The sequence below is a fragment of the Pan troglodytes genome, chromosome 18, assembly GCF_028858775.2.
Source record: "Pan troglodytes isolate AG18354 chromosome 18, NHGRI_mPanTro3-v2.0_pri, whole genome shotgun sequence".
In the NCBI taxonomy this organism is placed as follows: Eukaryota; Metazoa; Chordata; class Mammalia; order Primates; family Hominidae; genus Pan; species Pan troglodytes.
In genome coordinates, this window is record NC_072416.2 from 38,408 (window position 1) to 61,678 (window position 23,271).

Consider the following 23,271-nt stretch of genomic DNA (forward strand, 5'->3'; position numbering starts at 1 on the left):
AACAAATTAGGAATAGAAGAAATGCTCTTTAATACAGTAACAGTCTTAAAACTTTTAACAAGTATTGGGAGGATGTGGGTAAAAGCGAACCCCTGTACAAGCCCAAAGTTAACATCACACTCAATGGTAAAAAGTTAAAAGCTTTTCCTCTAAGATCCTCAAATCTTTGCCTCTAAGACAAAAATTCATAGAGAACTACAAAAGATTCCAAATAGCTAAAGCAATTTTGAACAAGAAGAAAAAAACTGATGGCATCATACTTCCCGATTTCAAATTATATTACAATGCTGTAGTAATCACAACATCATGGTACTTGCATAAAAGCAGAAACATGGACCAATGGAGCATAATAGAAAGCACAGAAATAAGCCCACACATATAAAGTCAAGTAATCAATAAAAAAAGTGACAAGAATATGCAATGGGAAAAAATAATCTCTTCAATAAGTGGTGTTAAAGAAATGGATATCTACACGCAAAGCAAAATGAAATTGGGCTCTTATCTTACATCATGTACAAAAATCACAACAAGAGAAAGTATTTCCAAACCATATAACCAATAAGGAGTTAATATCAAACTACATAAGAAACTTATACAACTCAACAGCAAAAACAAACAAAACAAAAAACAACAACAAATAATCCAATTTTAAGAGGGGCAAAATACCTGAATAGACATTTTTTTCCAAAGAAGACATAGACAACACGTATATGAAAAGGCACTTATTATCAGTAATGATCAGGAAAATGCAAATCAAAACTACAATGAGATATTGACTCTCATCTGTTAGGATGTCTATTATCAAAAGTTAAAAGATAGCTAGTGTTGGTGAAGATGTGGAGAAAGGGGAACACTTATACCCGTTGGTAGGAATGTAAATTGATACAGCCATTATGAAAAACAGTGTGGAGGTTGCTCAAAAAATTTAAAATGTAACTATCCACATGATCCAGCAATCCCAGTTCTGGGTGTATATCCAGGGGCAATAAAATCACTATTTCAAAGAGACATGTGGACTCCAATGAACTCCCATGTTCATTGCAGCATGATTCACAATAGCTACAATAGGGAAACAACTTACATGTATGGAGATAGATGAATGGATAAAGAAAATCTAATATATATGTACATTGGAACATTATGCAGCTTTAAAAAAATCAAGAAATCCTGTCTTTATGAAATTAGAATAATGCCATGTCCATTACACTAAGTGAAATAAGACAGACACAGAAAGCAAATACTGCATGATTGCACATGTAAGAGGAATCTAAAAGTTGAACTCACAGAACAGAGTAGAGAGGTAGTTAGCAGAGGTCGAGGGATGAAAGAAATGGAGATATGTTGGTAAGATGGTACAAATTTTCAGTTATCCGAAGAATAAGTTCTGGTGACTATAGTCAGCAGCAAGATATTGTACAGCTGAATATTGCTGAGAGTAGATCTTAAGTGCTTTTTTTTTTTTTTTGAGACAGACTCTTGCTCTGTCGCGCAGGCTGGAGTGCAGTAGCATGATCTTGGCTCACTGCAACTTCCACCTCCCAGTTTCAAGCAATTCTCCTGCCTCAGCCTCCTAAGTAGCTGGGATTACAAGTGTGTGCCACCATGCCCAGCTAACTTTTGTATTTTTAGTATAGACCACGTTTCACCATGTTGACCAGGCTGGTGTTGAACTCCTGACCTCAGGTGATCTGCCCACCTCGGCTTCCCAAAGTTCTAGGATTACAAGCATGAGCCACCGGGCCCAGCCAAGTTCTCTTACCACACACACACAGAGGATGGGTAACTATATGAGGTTAGAGATGTGTCAATTACTAATAGTTTGATTGTGGTAACTATTTCATAATATATAGACATGTCAAAACATCATATTGTACACCTTGACTATATACCATTTTGCCAATTATATCTTAATAAAGTAGGAAAAATAAATTAACAATATTATAAAAGTATTGAAACAAATCAGGTATAATTAATAATTGAGAATGATTTGAAAATTAAATTAGAAAAAAGCTATAGCTCAGAATATGAGAGAGAAGACTTGGAAGAGCAAATGATGATGTTTTAAGACAAAGTAAAAATAAACTAATTTAAGGGCATAAAAACTATTGGGGAATATTAATAACATTTTTGGTCTAATATTTGTTTTTCATTCAAGTCAACACTGACTTGAATTACAGTAATGGAAAAAAACAGAAGGTCCGAGAAATATCTTGCAGTTGTAGTCAGTGGAATTTACAACCGAAGAGGTTTAAGAAGAAAGTCAAAGATGACTGCGGAAATTCAAGCCCAGGTTGCTGGAGAACACTGCTTTCATTAAAATTACAAGGCAGGCACGAGGGGAAAAGGTTGATTTTGAAGTACCGAAGAAAAGTAAAATAATCTACTGCTCAGTCATTTTCTATGAAATAAAAGTTGTAGGTAAGATAGAAACCCACATCTTGGGGATTAGGTCAACATTCTGGTTTGTGTGTATGTGACTTTGAGTTTTTATTTATTTTGCTTTGTTTTATTGGCCAAAGAAGAAAAATGCTATAAACAAATAATCAGTTAATATTAAAAGGAAATCAATGCCCCTTAGTGAAGTTACAAGCATGATTCTTACTTCAGATAACATGATGCTATGAAAAAAAAAATGACTGGAAAGCATCAAGAGCAACATTTTTTTTTTTTTTTTACGTAGAGCTCAATTTGTATTTTTGTTTCATTTTATGGTAAGATTCCTTTATCAAATTCCTTTATCAAACCTATGGATTCAACAAGCCTTGTGGTTTTGACCCATAGTTTATTTTGTTATGCCATTGCAAAAAACACAGCTCCTACAGTTTTTTCAAGTTTTTTTAATTTTCTTCCAAAACTTGAAACAGAAAATTAGGACCAACACTCAGTAACTGATATTTCGCATCTCTGCCTATGCTTCTAGTAGCTGTTTTACCTCCCCTGGGAACTGTGAGCCACAGAATGGATTTAGCCGGATAATTAGGGCAACAATAGCTTCAATGGTGACTTGTGTTTCTTTCCTGTGTTCTTTTTTTGTTCTCTTCTCACTCTGAGGTGACAGTGATTCTCTCTAATCTCAGATTTGGGGGCAATGTGGGGAAAGCCCTGGCCACTGAAATCATACCAGCTTAGGTAAAATCACGGTCCAATCCTTAATTTTGTATTCTCATCCACGCTACTTATGTCTTTAATTTTTCATATCTGTAAACTGGAGATTGTAGCCTCTTCCTTTCAGGTTTAGTGTGTTTGATGAGCCCTATAATACTAGTGGTGAACATTATGGTTCCAAGAAGCAGTGACTGTGTCCTGCCACTTTACAGCTAGGTACCCTTGAGCACCTTATCTCCTTTTAAATTTCCTCCATAAAACTGGTATAATAAAGGCATTAATCCTGCCCCACGTACAACATCTATTCACCTATGATGGACCAGGCACTCTTCTAGACTCTTAAAACATTGTAAGATTAAGTAAAATAAAATATGTATGAATGGCCGGTTGTAATATTGTCCGTACACATCACCTCTCTTTCTTGTAAAGATTTTCTATCTCCCCTACCCCTGCTGAGCTCCCTGTAGGTGGAAAATACTTCTCTGCCCCATTGTTAGGATCTGATCAATGGATAATGAACATGAACAGACACAGTAAGATGTATACCATGTCCCAGTTGAAATTTCAAATATGCTTTTTTTTCCATCCTCTATGAAATGTGTCAAATAGGGACTTGGTCTTTTAGCCATGGTCTCAGAGAGATAGGACCACATGAAACAGAGACACATAGCTTAGAGCTACATAAAATTACACAGAGATATGATTAAGATCTGTCTGTCTGTCTATCTATCTGTCTGTCTATTTCTTTGCTCTTATTCTCTTTGCCAACCCACACGCTTGAGAGCAAGAAATAAATGTAGTCATAAGCTACTGAGACTTGGCTTTCAACAAAAGCTGACTGACATATACTATAGTATCTGGCACATAGAAATACTTAATATTTTAGCAATAATATTAAAACTAAACTAAAATATATAACGAGAGTATATAAAACACCTAAAATTATTGACATTCCTCTACCTACTTATCCATCCAACAAGTATTTGTTGAGTACTAGTATGTGTCAAATACTGTTCTAGGAATTGGAGATTAAACAGTGAAGAGGTGATATACCTGCTCTCATGCAACTAACATCATTATGGGGGAAAATAGAAATTTAACCATAAGGGTGATAGGTGATGTGGAGAAAAATAACACCAGGAGTAGAAATAGAAAATGCCAGATAAGAAAGAAACTGTGTTGTGTTGTGTTCAGAGGAGGCTTCCCTGAAGAAGAAACTCTGGCAGAGACCAGAAGGAAGTAAGGGAGGGAGTCAGATAGACATCTGTGGGAAACCTGTTCCAGGAACAGGGGAAAGCAGATGGAAAAGCCCTAACTATATGATATGGTTTGGCTGTGTCCCTACCCAAATCTCATCTTGAATTATGGCTCCTATAATTCCCAAATGTCATGGGAGGGACCCATTGAGAGGTAATTGAATCACGGGGGCAGGTCTTTCCTACACTGTTCTTGTGAAAGTGAATAAGTCTTACAAGATTTGATAGTTTTATAAAGGGGAGTTACCCTGTACACACTCTCTTTGCCTATAACTTGTAAGATGTGACTTTGCTCCTCCTTCACCTTCTGCCATGATTGTGAGGCCCTCACAGCCATGTAGAACTGTGAGTCAGTTAAATCACCTTTCTTTATAAATTACCCAGGCTCGGGTATGTCTTTATTAGCAGTGTGAGAATGGACTAATACACCATAAATTGGCTGAAGTGCTCAAGTATTAGCTAAGAGACCTTTGTAGTAGGAAAAAGTGAATGAGATATACACTGGTGAAAGCTGAATTCAAGAGGTATAAGGGGTTAGTCATTTATTCCTTGGAAGCTATCATTAGTTTGAGGTTTGCTCTGAATGAGATAGAAAGTCATAGGAAGATTCTGACAATAGAATGGCCTAATCTCATCTAAGTTTGAAAAGAAACGTGGGCTGCTGTTTTCAGAATACAGCACTCAAGGGTAGGAGCAGATATCATTTAAAAAGCAATTGCAATAATCCATGCATAGACACTGGTTGCTTGGACCACGGGGAAAGTGGTGAGGGCAATGAGGAGTGGGTACTAAGCCAAATTTGTTAATATAAACCAAATTTGTTAATATGGAATAAGCAGCTAGATATAAACTGTCATTTGCTGAGATAGGGAGGTATACAGGAGTGGCAGGATTGAGAGGCAACTGGTAATCAGGAATTCACTTTTAGGCATTGAGAGGTAAAAGTAAATATGTTCAATTCTGCCTCTTGTTTTACTAGCCTTCAAGAGAGGGATTCGGCTGTCTCCAGAGTTCTATGAAAACCATGACACACAGTGGTGACACCAATCGATCCTGTTAGGATGCTGAGTGGTGGGTAGGATCAGAGCTGTGTCACATAGCTACAACTGAAAATATTGGAATCAGCCCCATCCCCTGACTCTGCATGGGATGGAGCTGGTGCTCCGCAGACCAGTGAGGCTAAGATGATAGAGCAGGGATGGATGTTAAGTTTTCGGCAATTGAGAATGTTGTTGGGCCCCAGCCTCTGATCACTCCAGGGAGGAGATCATGTTCCCTCTTGTCGTGCACTTTAAGAGCTCTCAGTCTGAGTGCCAAACTCCATTAGTTTAATATCCAGTCTTCTTAGATCACTATGCACTTCTCAGAATGGGTTTCTCCTCATAACACTATTCAAGGCCTGGGTTGTGTTTATTTTAGGTTATTTTCTATCACTATCTTTAAGATGCCTTCTAGACATCCAGGTTAAGCTGTTGAGTAGGTAGTGAGTATATGAGTCTGGAGTTAGGGGAAAGTTTGAAAATCGATATATATCTGGAAAATATGTCATTTATGTCATTTTAATAGACATAAGTCCATAAAATAGTGAGGAAATGGTTGACAACAATTGTTAGAAATATTTAAAGTGCCTCCCGAGGGTAATCTGAGAGGTTAATAAAGTATCCAATGTGATGTAATTATAAGGCAAATGGTTTGGTTATTGTAACTCCTTAAATATAATGGAATTACATTTTAACTTCAGACATGATTTTCTAGTATTTTGCATGTGATAAGCCATAGACATAAGTGATTCAAACATCTTGACTATGTTTGACACTTTAAAGCTAATTACTAGCAAGGATCTAAAAAAATCTTTTCCAGAGTTAATAGTTTTGAGAAAAAGAATAAAAGCAAGGTCATGTTGGAAATTTTGTAGAAATGAAATATTGATTTCCTTGCAAGTTTTCCAAGTAAACAGATTTAGAAATAACCCCAAATTAAAATGTTCTCTCTTACCAGGGTAGAGGGTGCAGTCCATAAATGACAGATCATCAATCGCAATATCTCCAGTGAAGCCATCTCCCACTGAAGCCTCCACCAATATCTAAAAAAATAAAATAAAAAATAAAAATAAGAAATGTGTTTATGTGGTAAAGGAAATTAAGTTATGGAATGGATGAAGAGGAATTTAAAATGTACCCAAATATAACCTTCTGTGCCATTAAAAAATTACTTTGCAGTAGTCTCCAGAAGTGGTAATCTTGCCTTGAATACTCCTAGTAACAGAAACCTCCATACTTCATTGAGCCTATTAGACCCATAGAGCTCACTGCATTTCTGATAAGTTTCCATTTTTGAAATTTCAGTATATTAGATTGATATCCACTGCCCTATAACTTTCAGCCATTAGTTCTAGATTTGTGTTGTTCCCTTCTGGTCCTTTAAGTATTTGAAGGCAAATAATTGTTCCCTCATCCTCCTCGGTCATCTGTTTCCCAAATTAAACCTCCTCATCCTCCTAGACTTTCTACCAGAGTTACTTGCTAGGATATACAGTTTTAAGGGCTTTAAAATGTTTCTCACATGACACTGATTCTGTAACACTTTATGAAATTGGCTAATCGTGATTAGATCTCCTTCAGGGCCACATTAATCACAGTGAACTCAGATGACATTTGTGCTGCTGCAGGAGCTGCAGTTCCACCAAAACTTAGTAAAATATGAAATACCACATATAGATGAACCACTGTAGTATATGGTAGATTGTGATTAGGGTTGAGATTTACTGTAACAGAATTGATCATGATGAATTATTTTAATACTTATGCAAATGTGTTGCATGCTTACTAGGAATCCCAGCATAATTTAATAATAAAGAACTTCTAGCAAACTCAAACTTAGAAAAATACATTATGTTTTCCCATTATTATATGAACATATGTTTTCATTTCATTTTCCTCACAAATGTTATATGTGGGAGTTGAAGTTTTACTTTTCAAGCTCTATCCTTCATTTGAAGTTACCACAAACATTATTTGTTGACATTCTCCTTATGAAAGAAAGTTTTAAAAGGTCAAATTGCTGACCTCAAACCTCTTAACACTTTTCTCCAACTTTCTACCCTTTCTTGAGGTCCACCAGGATTTTCTCCCTGATTTGTCACTCAGGAAATTAATTAATTTGGGAAATGTTTCTGCATAGAACTAGTGGGCAAATATAGTCCCCCTGACATTGTTTGAACAACATTTAATGGTGTTGTACAGGAAGTGTCCTGCTGTTTTACAATGAGTCTCTCCAAACATACAAATGCATCCTTTTTCCCACCACCATCAAGAGTGAAAGGCATTATAGGCAGAGAAAACAAAAATGTATAAAGAATGTTTAGTCCAAACTCATACAATTATTTTCAATAAACCTAAACTAGCAGACAGAATTTGAAAGAACATACTACAGAAAAACGTACTCTGTTTTATTTTTTAAAATAGAGTTGGGTGAACAATTGGGGAAAAGGCACAAATATAAATTAATCACCAATTAATGTCCTGTACCCATACATGTAAATCCCACTGCAATAAAACACAGAACATGCTAACAAATTGCTTAGAAGAAACAGCAAAAGAAAGAAGAAAGTAGGGTAAATAAAAATAAATACTATTGACTTGGCCTCACTCCTCATGATTATCATTATCTTATTAATGAGAAGGAATAGAAAATTGATATTAACATCCCACTTCACAGAGAGTGAGGCTGTTGTACATATAAGTAGCTGTAAACCAGTTTTAGGGATATATACACATTCATAGCTCCATTCTGGTGTTTGGAGTCAATTGTTCCAAGACTTTTTATTGTCTTTATATAGTCACAAATTAAAGAATTGGCTATTTATGAAAATTTAAGACAAAATTCTGTAACCCAGAGAGGGCCATAACAGGTTACAGAATGTGATTTGCTCAAGGCATTTTTCCTTTGGAGTTTACTTCATGTTGCATGAGAAGTATTTTAATATTGTTTCTATCTGCATTCAAGGCCAATGGGAAGACAGAAACAATCCAAGACAGAAGACAGTTGGGTTTGCTCTAATACATAATTTAATCATAATTTTTACCAAAATATCTTCAATTTGCTAACCTCTAAATGTTAGCATTCTTGAGAATTAATGAACAATACTTACAATTTGAGAAACTAAAATTGTCCATTTGTATGATAGTCTCAATCTCTTTTGAATATTTAAGAAAAGCATTTTTAAAAGAGTTTTTGATAATAATCACACTTCAGGAACAAAGTTATGACTGTTAAGGTTTAACCCTACTTTAACCCTATATTTTAGTCTTGCAAAAAAGCTTGGTAAATTATTCTAAAATACTAGTCCTAAGAAAATGACCACAAAAAGAATAAACCCAAATGCCTCTATTATGAAAACGTCACTTTCATTTATGGTGTTTTCCCCCGAGAACGAATAGAAGATTATCAAAACACAAGTATTATACACTGTATATAAGATAGTATTGATTCTGGAATTTTAGGGAAGTCGAATTTTACTCCTAAGTCCCATTGCCACCTTACGGAGTGCCTCAAAGGGCAACTGAAAATCCAGTTTAGTTTAAATGACCTGCCTTATATGTACAGGTCAATTCTACTTATATTAGAACTATCATCGTCTTGGAAATGTTATGAAGTAAACCAGCTCATCCAAGCTGTTCTTTGCATGGGCTGCCACCTGCTCCACATAAAGACAGACTGGCCTTGGTAACCACGTTGGAACTTTGAGGCTTAAACATTAATGAGGCTCTGGCAACTTTCCTGAACTCATCCTTCTATGTATTTAGGAAACTGAATGACTGACCAAAATTTTAAATGATATAAAAACGATTGTCCTCACATACAAACACATGTTTTAGCCTCCGGTAACTCATAAGAGAAATGGAATTAATTCAACCTGCTGCTTACTTTCACTTTAGCCATCATGTATTTGTAAAATATTACACAATTCCAATATAACATATCAGTTTTTAATATAATGTATCCTCAGACACATTATATTAAAAATTGGTATGTTTTATAACTATAATGTATTTTCAGATATATTATAAATTTATAAACTTTAAATAAGAATTTCTGTCTCAAACATAATGTATTTTATATGAAGATACATTATATCTGAGGCAGAAATTTTAGTTTAAAATTTATAAAAAGCATATATTCTATGTGGAGCAACTGGGACTCCAATGCATTCCTGATGAGAATCCTAAATGGCACAGCCATATTAGTACAACTAATTTGGCAGGTTCTTATAAAATTAAACATACACTTTTATATGACATGGCAATGCACGTGTAGGTATTTGTTTATTCAAGACAAATGAAGATGTGTCTAAACAAGAATCCATTAACAAGGTTTATACAGGCTTTCTTAATAATCTCCAAAAGCTCAAATCAACCGAAATATCTCCCAACTGGTAAGCAGATAAGCAAATTGCAGTATATTCATACAATAGAATACCACTCAGCACCAAAAAGGAACAATGATGTATGCAACAAAAGCTGTGAACCTCAAAAGCATTAAAGTGAAAGAAGCCAGACTCAAAAGCCTGTATCATTTATCAGCTCCTTTTATGCCATTTTAGAAAAGTCAGAATTATTGGTGTATTAGAATACTGTCATGCTGCTATAAAGAACTGCCTAAGACTGGGTAATGTGCAAAGAAAAGAGGCTTAATTGACTCACAGTTCCGTAGGGCTGGGGAGGCCTCAAGAAACTTACAATTGTGGCAGAAGGGGAAGATAACATGTCCTTCTTCACATGGTGACAGGAGAGAGAATGAGACCCGAGCAAAGGGTGAAACCCCTTATAAAACCATCAGATTTTGTGAGAACAGTATGGGGGAAACCACCCCCATATATCCACCTGGTCCCACCCTTGACCCATGGTGAGTATTACAATTCAAGGTGAGATTTGGGTGGGGACACAGAACCAAACCATATCAATTGGGAAAGAAATCAGATTTGTGTTGTCAGGAGCTGGGGGTGTAAAAGGAGGAGATTGACTATATCAAGAAGTGGAAGATTTGGGGGAATGGTGGAGATATGCTCTATTTTGGTTGTCGTGGTTGCTTACACAACTGTATACAGTTGGCTCTTAAACAACATGAGTTTGAACTGCCTTGGTCCACTTATGTGTGGCTTATTTTAAATCAAACACAATAAAAAATACTTGTGGCTGTGAAAGATACAGAGCGCCAACACTTTGTTTCCAGTGTAGGACTTGAATATGTGCTGATTTAGTTACATGGCGGCAGTCCTGGAGCTGATCCTCTGAATCCCAAAAGACAACTGTACATTTGTTGAAATTCATAGAACTGCTCACCTAAACAGGATAAAATCGACATATAAATTATACCTCAATAAACAAATACAAAGCATTTATTCTATACTTATTGCCAAAAGTCATCAATGTGTCTATTACTTTCATGTCTTTTTCTCAATTGCTAATTTAATGTGTGGCATTTTATAACCAGCATATAGTAATCTCAAGAATCTCAATCTATTCTTCAATTCAGCTATGAACAATTTTCTGTTGCTATCCACTTATAATTTCCTAGAGGACAAATACTTACGCTCTCTCTTATACTTCTTAATGATACCCACTTATTTTTCATTGCATTTTCCAATAATCAAAAATGCACAAACAGAATGAAAGGCATTACATGAAGCTCTCTGTTAGCCCATTTTAACACCTAAGGTGTTAAGTAAATTCTTATAAACACATTCAGAGTACGATCTAATATTTAACCACATAACCTACAATTCTTGGGAGCTTTTAGAAAATCAGCTTAGAATTCCAAACTTTTTAGGCCAATACTGGGGGAACTATTTGCTGGATACAATATAAAAGGGTTTTAAAATCATCTTTGCAATTGTTTACACAACCCTGAAACCAATCTCTATGAAATAAAACTCAGATTTGGCCTGACAAATTTTATGATTCTAACTCTGTGGCTGACTCTATCACATACACAAAACTGCAGAATAATTGGAGTTTTTCAACTACTATAGTAGACATATGAAAACCATTTATCATGAAACAAGGGTCATAAGTGCCATATTAAAACTGTGTGAGAAACTAGGCAAAGGAATGGGTAATAATAACATTGTTGTAATAGTAGAGACAAAATAAAATGCTGGGATATATAAGTAGTCAAGAACTATAAGATGATTACTGACAAAAAAATATGATGTCTACCAAATCTCTTTTCTTATTTTGGGAAACAAAATCATAACAAAATTTATGTTGATCTTTTGGCATTATATTGTATTTCTTCTTAGCTAATGTCTGGCTTATAGCTTGCTGAGAACTTTTGATTAAAAAAAGAAAAATGAGTGCCTACTTAGGCATTGTGCCAAGTGATTCCACAGTTAACAGGAAGGAATAAATTCATCCCCATCCTTGACTATCTCACCATTTACGATAGAGAAGACTAAATGGTGGCCCTTGGGCTGGACCCAGTCCATAACAGTTTAGTTTAACTCCATGAGTGCTCTTGAGTCAGATTGGTTGCCAATATTTTAAAAGTAGGATATCTCACAAGAAGACATTGCTCCTCAGCTGCTGCAGACACTAGTCCTCCCTATTATGCACCCACACCAAGGTTGTCAGCTGCCATTCATTATTTTAAACTTCACCTACTTTATTAGTTCGTTTTCACATTGCTGTAAAGAACTATGTGAGACTGGGTAATCTATAAAGAAAAGAGGTTTCATTGACTCACAGTTCCACAGCCTGTACAGGAAGCATGGCTTGGGAGTCCTTAGGAAACTTACAATCATGGCAGAAGGCAAAGGGAAGCCAGCATTTCCTACATGGCTGGAGTAGGAGGAAGAGAATGAAGGGGAAAGGGGGAAAGTGCGACACACTTTTAAACAACCAGATCTCATGAGAACTCCCTCATTATCATGAAAACAGCAAGGGGGAATCCACCCCTATGATCCAATCACTTTCACCAGTCCTGCCCCGAACACTGGGGATTACAAATCAACAAGAGATTTAAGTGGGGGACATACAGTCAAACCATATCACCTACTTCTTTCAATTCATGTCCCATGTCTGGTTCCCATAGTTATTTGGATTTGCCATTCCTTGCACAGTTCAAATCAGAAAGCATGAAGGGCCTGAGATTTTACCCTACTTGGAAGCTAATGAGTAAATTTGCCACTATTTCATATATATACACTGATATAAGACACTAGATCCCTGATACAGAAAGACAGGAAAAAGCAACAGCCAGAGAAGTACCTTCCATTCTCACAGGGCAATATGAGGAGGCAGGGATGTTTACCTGCATGTGAGGCAGTCACACCATAGGAGAGAAATACAAAATGAGGAGACTCTAGCTGGAATAGGCTGCTGGCATGTCTGCCCAGTCTCCCCTCCAGAGAAAGAGAGGTGGCAAGAAGAGCTTATTTTTACTCTGGAATGTAAGCAAATGTCTCAAGGTAAAGACCATTTAAATACGCCCTTTGCTCAAAGGCTGAACTGTGCCAAACAGGAGAAATCTGTGGAGAATTATCTCCAAACAGGGCACTTGGATGGTGCTACATGGTTGAAATATTTCATTTGTGGAAGCATTACGATCCCTTAATTCTTTTCTAATGTATCTGCACACTGGAATGGTTAAATCAACTCAGCTTCCCCTCCCCTTATAAAATGTCTCATTTCATACTCTTCTGAAGGAAGGAGTCTCATTTGTTAGAGTCTTGCAGATTCAACTACCCACCTGCTGCTTGCCCACAAAGCCTTTTCCCATCAAGGCCTCTGCTGCGTTGAGGGCAGAGAGTAAATAATAATAATAATATTAAAAGAGAAATAAAAAAAGATTTAAGAAATTGGGCCATTCAAAACCTCAGACATGATTTTTTACTTACAGAGAATTCTTCCTGCTAATCTTGTTGAGTGAAAGAGAATACACACATTGAGAGAGAGAGAGAGGTAGAGAGAGGGAGGATGTGGGGAGCTGATCATTACTTTGGAATCTAAACAAATGTCTTACACATATCATCACACACATCATCTCTAAGTACTCAAGTCATATGAGATTAATTTGCTTTTTGCGGTTTTTAAAGGATTCACAAACCACAAAGTTCATTTCAGTTCCATTTTCCTCTGTGTGTTTTTAGATGCGCAAAAAAAGGGCCCAAATTGGGGCACATTTGTGTTTTTGCCTCTAATATATAACAATGCCTTCCTGAAACCTGTCTAAGTAAATTTTAAAAAGAATCAGTGTTGATCATCTTGAAATTAGTTTGCTACTTGAAACTCTGCACACTCACATGCTATTTTAAAATACCCTCTGAGAACCCATATACCCTGTAACCCACTTCGCATCTCATATATTATGTGAATGAGGACAAATTATTCTCAGTTTTTCCAAATTGTAAAAATTATATGGAACCTATTTTACTAAAGGTTACAATGAATGATTTAATTGAAAAAAGTCTGGTTGATATTTTAGAAAAAAGTGAAGAAGGTTCAGAGCTATTGATTAAAATTTTCATTAAATTGTGTTTTTATTATCTAAAAATGACATCATAAGGTATAAGATTTTAACAGAATACAATGCACTACTGTCCGATCAATAGGCTCACACATGCCAAAATTAAATTCTTATTTAGGAAGCATAGTTTTAAAATTCTTAAATGTCATTTTTTTCCCATCAGACTAATTTTATCTTCCATATCATTAAAGGTAATATTTAAGGAAAAGAGTTGAACTCTAATTTATTATTTTAATATACAAGTCTTTCTACAAAAAATCATCACATGCCTTTCATTCTCTTTGTAAAAGGAGACACCAAATCCCAAATTTCCCCCATTTTTATGTTTCTATGTAGCAACTTAACACTGATGTAGACCTAAAGTAGAAATAAAAAAAAGATAGATTTAAACTCTACTTAAACCTTAACTAACCCATATTTGTCTTTTGTTCTAGCTCAATGTCCCACATACCCACTCATTAGTTATTGTGAATTAGAAATTGTATCTGAAGTTCCAGGTTAGATGTTACTTTCTCAGAGAAGCCTTCCTTGACCACTCAAGCTAAGGCTATTTTCTTTTTCTTTTTACAAACTTCTTATTGTTTATAATCACATAAGTATTTGTGCATTTAATGTTCGTCTTCTCTATGAGACTTTAAGGACAACCTCCAGGAGGGACACTGAAGGACACAAGCGCTGCAAACACAGCATCCAGCACAGTAACTAGCACATTATAAGCTCTTAATGTATTTTAAGAAAAAAAGAAACTTCCCCTTTCAACTAAAACTGTTGGTGTTACACTTGGTGCCATGCCATATCCCATCTGTTTTACATGACATACAATTATCAAAAAAAAAAAATGTGCCAAAGATACTGATTACGCTAATATTTCACACTACTATCTAAACTGCTGACAAATCCTGCATCCTTTTACTTTGAAACCGTGTCTTTCTCTTCCTTACATGGCCTAGTTCCTGGATTCCAATTCGATTTCTACCTACATTTATATAGTTTTGCCATGACTGTCCTCCTTTTTCCATTCCCCAACTTATGCCTGCATTTCCAAGTCCTTTCCTTCAATCTTCGGTTATTTATCAAGCATCACTTTCTATCTGGAGTAATATCAATTTCATTTGTTAGATGAATTAAAAGAAATATATATACACACATACACACACGTATGTGTGTATGCATATATATATGTGTATGTGCACAGAGACATATACACACATATGTGTGTATATGTTTTAATTTATATTATATATCATATAAATATATTTAAAATAAATATATAACATATAATTTATATTATAAAATATATAATATAAATTAAAACATATACACATATATGATATACACGTATATCATATATGTTATACATCTGTATAATAGCTATTAGTTGTGGCCAGTCTTACAACATAGTTTTTAAAATCTATCATTTTAATACTAAATGGGTCCATAGAGAACATTTAGAATCTAAAATTCTTAGTTTAGATCTGAATAAATGAGACCCACAAAATTTAAATAACTCATCCATAGGCCCATAGAAAGACCATTGGTTAAATGATGTCCAAACAGTCAAAGAGTCTAATTCTTGACTGGTTTAAAAAGTCCAAATGCTTCAAATTTTTACTTTCACTTTCTCTTTTACAAGGCTTCTTGCTTTTTTTACTGATCACATAGTCACTAATAGGTGTCAAATGACAGAGGAAGCTATACAAATAATACAAAACCAATTTAAACAGTTATTTATATTTAAACAACTATTAATTCTTACTATAAAATTGTAACATCTACCAAGTGGTTAGCACTATACTAATAATATAACATTTTCTACATGTGTCACATTTTATTTTTTTTTCATGGCACCTTAATATTCATTATGTAACTGACTTTGGACCCTTACAAGAGGAACAAGTTCTGTAATAATAAATGTTTTTCCAAAATAAACTTTTTTCAATTTAGATTTTAAAATCTCTTTTTAGTGAAAATAATACCTGCTTTTGAAACCGTTAGATTAAATTAAATTTGGCCTAAAGCTTCCTCCATAGTTATTACGTAGTACTTTGAATCCCTACATAGCAAACAGCAACCTTAGTATGTAAACAACCAGCAATCTAAGCGTATACTCTTGTAACCGAGTGTCTGCCAATCACAGCAGCCAAAGTTCAGCACAAATGATTAAACCATGTTCATATAAAGCAAAGGCCTTAGCACACCATGCTCAAATAAGGCAAATGCTGAGCTCTAACCAATCAAGCTGTTTCTGTATGTCACTTACTTTTTCTGTCTACAAATACTGCCTGCCCATGTTACTGGGTGGAGCTCTCTGAACTTCTCCTGGTTCTGAGTGCTGCCCAATTCAGGAATCTTTCCTTGCTCAATTAAATTATGTTAAATTTAACGTGGGTAAAGTTTTTATTTTAACAAAATTAATGCTGTTAATAACGTTTTCTTCTTTAAAAGTTATAGTATTTCATTTGAAATGTAACTTTTAAGTTTTTATTGTCAAGTTCCTGTCCACTTTGTAATTGCTCTTCAAATCTGACTTCCTTGAAAATAAAAATATAATGTTAATGTTATCTTTTTTATTATTTACATGTAGAAATGCTTTGGTGTCACTTAAGCCTCTGATTCCCAAAATGGTATTTGAGGGTATGTTGAACATTAACTGTGACACGATGTGCACATTATAATGTAGTTTGGGGGTGGGGGAATTTAGTTCATCAAAATCTATAATTTAACATAAATTTCTCCTTACAATAAGGCTAATATATATAAAACAGACCTTACAAGACCAAAGAATCATAAGAACACAGGAATAGTCATAAGTGTTGCAAACTCTTTAACATAGAAACTAAACATCACTCCTTAACTGCTTGAAAAAAATAGATAATTTTAATTCTAGAAATCTAGAATAAAATCTCTTTGGTGGTTTATGCCTTCGGAAGCCCTTGCAACCCAAGTTATCCTTGAATATTTAACAGCTATTTCATTACTTATGTGATTTCTTAATGTGATGAATGTTAAGAGAATATTTTTAATGGAGTAATTTAATTTTTGAACATGTTGAGGGTCATTAATTTCTTAAGGCTTTTTGTTTTTGTATTTCTTTTTCAGTTTGTGAAGATGTGGCAGTAGTACAACCAACAAGCCCTTTGGCTTTTCTATTTAAAAAAATTCCATTTGCAATAACTTTCTAGATCTTCAGTTCATGAGATTCTAGGCACTATGTAGACTAGCTGTGCAAATCAACTATTTTTGATTATATATTTGGTCAAAGTTTTGCTAAACATCTTTCATCAGAATTTCACTAAACCAGGTGGCAGCCTTTCTCATTATACACATTTGTATAATGGGATTTTTGATGGCAGTAAGTCACACAACTAAAGAAAAAAGAAACACACTGTTGTATAGAGCCACATATTCATATTAAGCTCAGTGATAGAGAGCATCCCTTTATATCAAACTGATGAAATTGTCCATTAATGCTTTTCCCAAACTGATCAAGCATCATATTTTTGTACATATAGAAATAAAAATTAAGTATTCAATTCTGACAAATTAGTATACTACTTTCCCTGAAAACTGGGAATTACTTATCAAAACCATTATCATTGCATTATCTGGCAGCTCAGCAGGATGGTCTTTTATCTCAGTTATGCCTGGGGTAAATATTCAAGCAATCACCTCAGCTTCATCTGTCACAAGATAAGCCTGAGTTCTATTTTTTGTTCTTGTACTCTGATGTCCAGCCACTGCCCCAGGCTCCTATTTAAGAGGATGAGTTTGTCTCAAGCAGTGCCTCAAATCAGAAATCCCTTTAAAGCATTAGGTCAGAAATTCCAGATCAAATTACATCCAGGCTTTTCCCCCTTCATGCCCAGGCATCTTACAGCAGAAGAAAATAAGCACTAGCGCCTCATGCCAGCCTCTTATGGTGTCTCCCCCTCTGGGTATATTCAGCTTGTGTCTGGTCTTCAGTGACCTGGACAGTATCCCCATAAAGTAACCATAAAACAAAATGCCAGTTACTTAATACAAAATGAAAATATAACTCTACATGTGTCTGAATATTTATGCTAGTTGTTTATCAAAATATGGTTATCAGGAAAGGAAATCTACTTGAACAAAATGAAGGATAGAAGTGTTTGCTAAGCAGATAAAGTAGAGGGAGAGAGGTCTGGAATATTCTATTGAGATAGTATCAGCAAACTAATATAGTCAGTTGTCTACCAACTAGAAAGGGATACTGTATTGACACCACAGAACTAAAAGCACAGATATAATCTTCACCATTAACAAAAGCTCTTATTAACTGTTTGACACATCATCATTTTATATAATTCAGCTACCTTCCACTGACTGCATTTAAGTTAGCATCTTTGTAATGAAATTTAAAGAGAGAATATAGGGTCCTTGATGCTATTTAGGAGATAAGCTAGAATGAATTGTCACATTTACAACTCATCTCAAGAAATTTTTAAAATATATTGTGACATTCAATAGCATGGCACTTACTTTACACATCACTTAATCTAATGTTTCCCCAATTTGTCTTTCTTACCATCAGAATCACTAACAGCTTTTGCTAAAAATACAGATTCCTAGGATTCTCCTCTGGAGCTTTTGATATTGGTGTTTGTAGGGAATCTACATTTTTGTATAAGACTTTAGGTTTTTCTGATAATTAGGAAAATTTAAGAGCTACTAATCTAATCTAAGTTCTGTGTTAAAAAGGACAAGTGGATTCCCAGGGATATCAAGTCCTCTGCCTGATAACTGAGATGTTTTATACTTTTTCACACACATGCAAATAAAAGTCCTAGGAATATAAATTACTTGACCTGATAACTGAGATAAGAATGAATTATCAGTTCCTCTTAAATCAAATTTCTATTCAACCATGCAATGTGGGGAGAATACAATATGCATACATTTATTTATTTTATTGCTCAAAAGAAAATTTTTGCTATGTTTTCCCTAGTCTATTGAGGATTCAGTTTGTACCTTGTAGTCTCCTATAAAACCAGCTAAAGCCTACACAAAAAAATCATTTGTAATTTAGATGAGCTCTCTCTTTATTTCTACTCCCTAAGAATCTATTCTGCTTTCTCCAGTTCCTCACATTACCTAGATTATAGTTAAAAATAATGCTGCATCTCATTGTGAACTCTCAGTGTATAAGCTCATGTGGAATCTAGGACTTCTTCCATGACAACATTTCAACACTGAAACAAAATTAATTCTAGTGCAGTCTGAAAGCCACTCAATACACAATTAATTTGTACCTGCTTTTCATCCCTTGGATTCTAAGAGGTATGCTCCAGCAATGATGCAAGCTCACGTACAGAGTTCATGAGTTACTGTAATGTAATTTAACACCATCTAAGATACTATTGTGACTTCTCCTCTCTTGATGGTCTTAGTTCACTGGCCACCTATGGGAGGTGCAGAGAAGCAACCACCTGACAAGGACATCCGTATTTGCTCTTAATTTATACCCAAGGCTGGGATGTTTCATATGATAAAAAGACCAAATACAGAATTAGTCTATATTTGGTCTGGCAATTGATCTCTGCAATAATCAAACCTCAAAGACAATCAAACCTGAAATCTAAGCTACATATTAAATAGCTTGGTTTTTAGGTTGCACGTTGCACGTTGCTGTGTATGCTGGCTTCATAGAAAATGCAAGTAGCAATGGCCATTTTTTAATAGTCATTAGCCTTGAAGCTCTCCTAGTTTTGAATCACATAGAAATAGAAATCAAATCTCACTAGATTTTTTTTTTTGAAACAGGGTCTGGCTTCATTGCCCAGGCTGAAGAGCAGGGCATGATCTTGGCTCACACCTCTGCCTCTCGGACTCAAGCCATCCTCCCACCTCAGCCTTGGAGTAGCTGGGACCACAGGCATGTGCCACCATATCCAGCTAATATTTTTATTTTTGTACAAATGGGGTTTGTCATCTTTCCCAGGCAGGCCTCAAACTCCAAGACTCAAGCAATCCATCTGCCTTGAATTCCCAAAGTACTGGGTTTACAGGTGACAGCCACTACGCCCAGCAACTAAACTTCTAAAAATCAATTTTACATAAAATTATCTAAGCGTGCAAGGAAAGATAAGAAGCCTAAGGAAGCAGTGAGTTGAAGAATAAATGCAGTTTAAATCATACATGTAAACAACATGATGTGATGTGGTAGGAATCCTCTAACATGCTTTAAAGCATGAGTAAAAGGTCTTTTCTTAGAAAACTGAATCTTAGTTTAGGATATCTTTAGATAAGAGTATGAAAAGTCATATCATATTGATAAGTAAAGTGCTTCCTTTGGCTAATTTTAAGGATAGGACATTTACTTTCATATAATTCATAGGAATCTTAGACTTAAAAATAAAATTTCCCTTCTCAAATCCTTACTTTCATACTTTTTTTTGCATTTCTTTCACTTTTGTGTTAATGGCCTATGTCTCAACATATTCTATTAAGCCTTCTGGAAACACATACTTTGTTTCCAGCCTCTTCAGAGAACCATCACTCCACTTCCTAGGCTTCTGAAGAAGCAGACCCAAGCTTATGGTTATTACATATTTCTAAATCTAGGTGATCAAGAACAATTGATACTTTTCCCATCATACCTTTAAGTTAATAATCAGGTGTATGCTGAGAGGTAAAGACCCAAGAGTGTTGGTTGTCTAATTGTGCAGCTGTATAAACAAATCTTAATGCTTGAAAATATTCAAAGGTTATTCTCACATTGATTGTTGGTAACTATGTGTAACAACATGAAAAGAAAAAAAATCAAAGAATTACGTCTGAGGATAATACACAATCTCTAAGGGTAAGAAGAGCAACAAAAATTCTGCTTCAATTACTACTGAAATAATATATTTATCCTGTAAAATCTATGGTGGCTGGTTGTAAAAATTAGGCATTAGCAAACTGATAAAGACTTTTTAATGAAAACATTATGAAACATAGTTTTTAAAAAGTTAAATACACCCACACCAGTTTTTCACATTCTTTGGGCTGCTTTAATGCTGCCATTAAATAATTTATTTAGTTGTGACATAGATCCTATGTTCCATGGAGTCTACCATTCATAAAGATGCAATGTAAGGTAACAAAAATATAAATTGTGTGTGTGGGGGGGAGAAGTCAAGAGTATTTTTATGTGACAGAAGTTAAGTTGTTATCAGTGTAAAATAGTCTGTTACAAATACAGGACTCTGTATGTTAGTTTCACTAACCAGAAAGAAATAAATTACAGCAGATACACACACACACTCACAAAAAGGGAAAAGAAACAAAGCTTAGCACCACAGAAAACCACCAAACTAGAGAGATAAAGAATAAGAAAGGAAGAAGTGAACAAGTAATCTAAAAAACAACTAATGAAATGGTAGAAGGAAGTCCTAATTTATCAATAATAAACTTGAATAGAAGTGGATTAAACTCTAATTAAAAGATATAAAGTGGATAAATGGATTCAGATAGCAAAACCCACCTATATGCTGCCTACATGATACTTACCTCACTATTAAAGACAAATAGACTGAAAGTGAAGAGATGGAAAAATATATTTTATGCAAACAAATGAAAAGCAAGCAGGAGTAGCCACAGTCATGTCATATTTTAAAAAGCTTTAAATAAAAAAACTATATAAAAAAGAATGTCACTGTATAATGAAATGATAAAAGGCCCAATTCAATAAGAGGACATAACATATATATCACTTAGGTGTAACTATATATGTACCCAACACCAGAACAACCAGATATATAAAGCAAATATTAGATTTAAAGGTAGAGATAGGCTGCAATACAATATTAGTAGGAAATTTCAACACTCCACTTTAAAAATGGACAGATTATATGAAGAGAAAATCAACCAAAAAAATGACAGACTCAAACTATACCATAGACCAAATGGACCTAGCAGGTAAAGAAGATCTCACCTGATATGGTTTGGCTGTATATCCCCACCCAAATCTCATCTTGATTATAGCTCCCATAATTCATACATGTTGTGGGAGGGAATCAGTGGGAGATAATTGAATCATGGGGGCAGTTTCCCCCATAGTGTTCTTGTGGTAGTGAATACGTCTAACACGATCTGATGGTTTTATAAGGGGGAACCCTTTCACTTGGTTCTCAATTCTATTTTGTTTGCTACCATGTAAGATGTGCCTTTCACCTTCCATCATGATTGGGAGACCTCCCCAGCCACGTGGAACTATGAGTCCACTAAACCTCTTTTTCTCTGTAAATTACCCAGTCTCGGGTATGTCTTTATCAGCAGTATGAAAACAGACAAATACATCATCCAACAGCTGCAGAATACAAATTATTCTCAACTGTACACCAAACATTCTCTAGGACCAATCATACATTATGACACATAATAAGTCTTAACAAACTTAAGAAGACAGATATCATATGAAGTATCTTTTCTGATTACAGTGATATAAAGCCAGAAATCAACAACAGGAAAGCCCTTGGAAATTTTATAAAAACATGGAAATTAAATAGCATGCACCCAAGAAATCAATAGGTCTCATTAAGACATTAATAGGAAAATTTCAAAAGTCACTGAGACAAGTAAGAATGAAAATCCAACATACCCAAACCTATGGAACGTAGCAAAAGCAGTTCTAAGAGGGAAATTTATAGCAATAAAAGCCTACACCAAAAAAGAAGAAAGATTTTCAAATCACAAAGGAAAATTATACACTTCAAGTAACTAGAACATCAAAAACAAACTAAACCCAAAATTGGTAGAAGGAAGGAAATAATAAAGCTCACAGCAGATATAAATGAAACAGACACTAAAAAATATTTCAAAAGATAAATAAGACAAAGTGTAAAGGTAAAACTGACAAACTTTTAGCTAAACTAAGACAAAAAGAGAGAAAATTCAAATAAATAAAAGATGAAAAAGGAGACATTACAACTGATACACCACAGAAATATAAGGGATTGTAAGACATTACTCATAACTATATGCCAACAAATTTGATAATGTAGAATAAAATGAATAAATTTCTGCACATATACAACTACCAAGATTAAATTGTGAGGAAATATAACATCTGAACACATCAATAATGATATAAAACATCTTCCATCAAAACAACAACAACAACAACCAACACCCAGGACCTGATGTCTTCACTGCTGAATTCTACCAAACAGTTAAAGAATAACTACCAATTCTCCACAAACTTTTCCACAAAAGTAACGAGGAAGGAATACTTCCATACTCATCTTATGAGGCTCGCAATATCCTGATTCTAAAACAAGACAAAGACATGCACAAAATGAAAACATCAGGCCAATATTCCTGAAGAACATAGATACAAAAATTCTCAACAAGATACAAGTGAACTGACTTCGACAGCACACTA

The 23,271-nt window shown here is 34.8% G+C and overlaps 1 protein-coding gene across 1 annotated transcript in view; it reads right to left on the reverse strand.

The window, feature by feature from the left end:
- Window positions 1–23,271, reverse strand: part of LOC134808793 (phosphoglucomutase-like protein 5) — an 86,966-nt gene that overhangs the window by 16,451 nt on the left and 47,244 nt on the right. Inside the window, exon 4 of the mRNA XM_063797574.1 lies at window positions 6,357–6,444. Coding sequence (XP_063653644.1) covers window positions 6,392–6,444 — 53 coding nt within the window. The 3' untranslated portion in view covers window positions 6,357–6,391. The remainder of the gene's footprint in view (window positions 1–6,356; window positions 6,445–23,271) is intronic.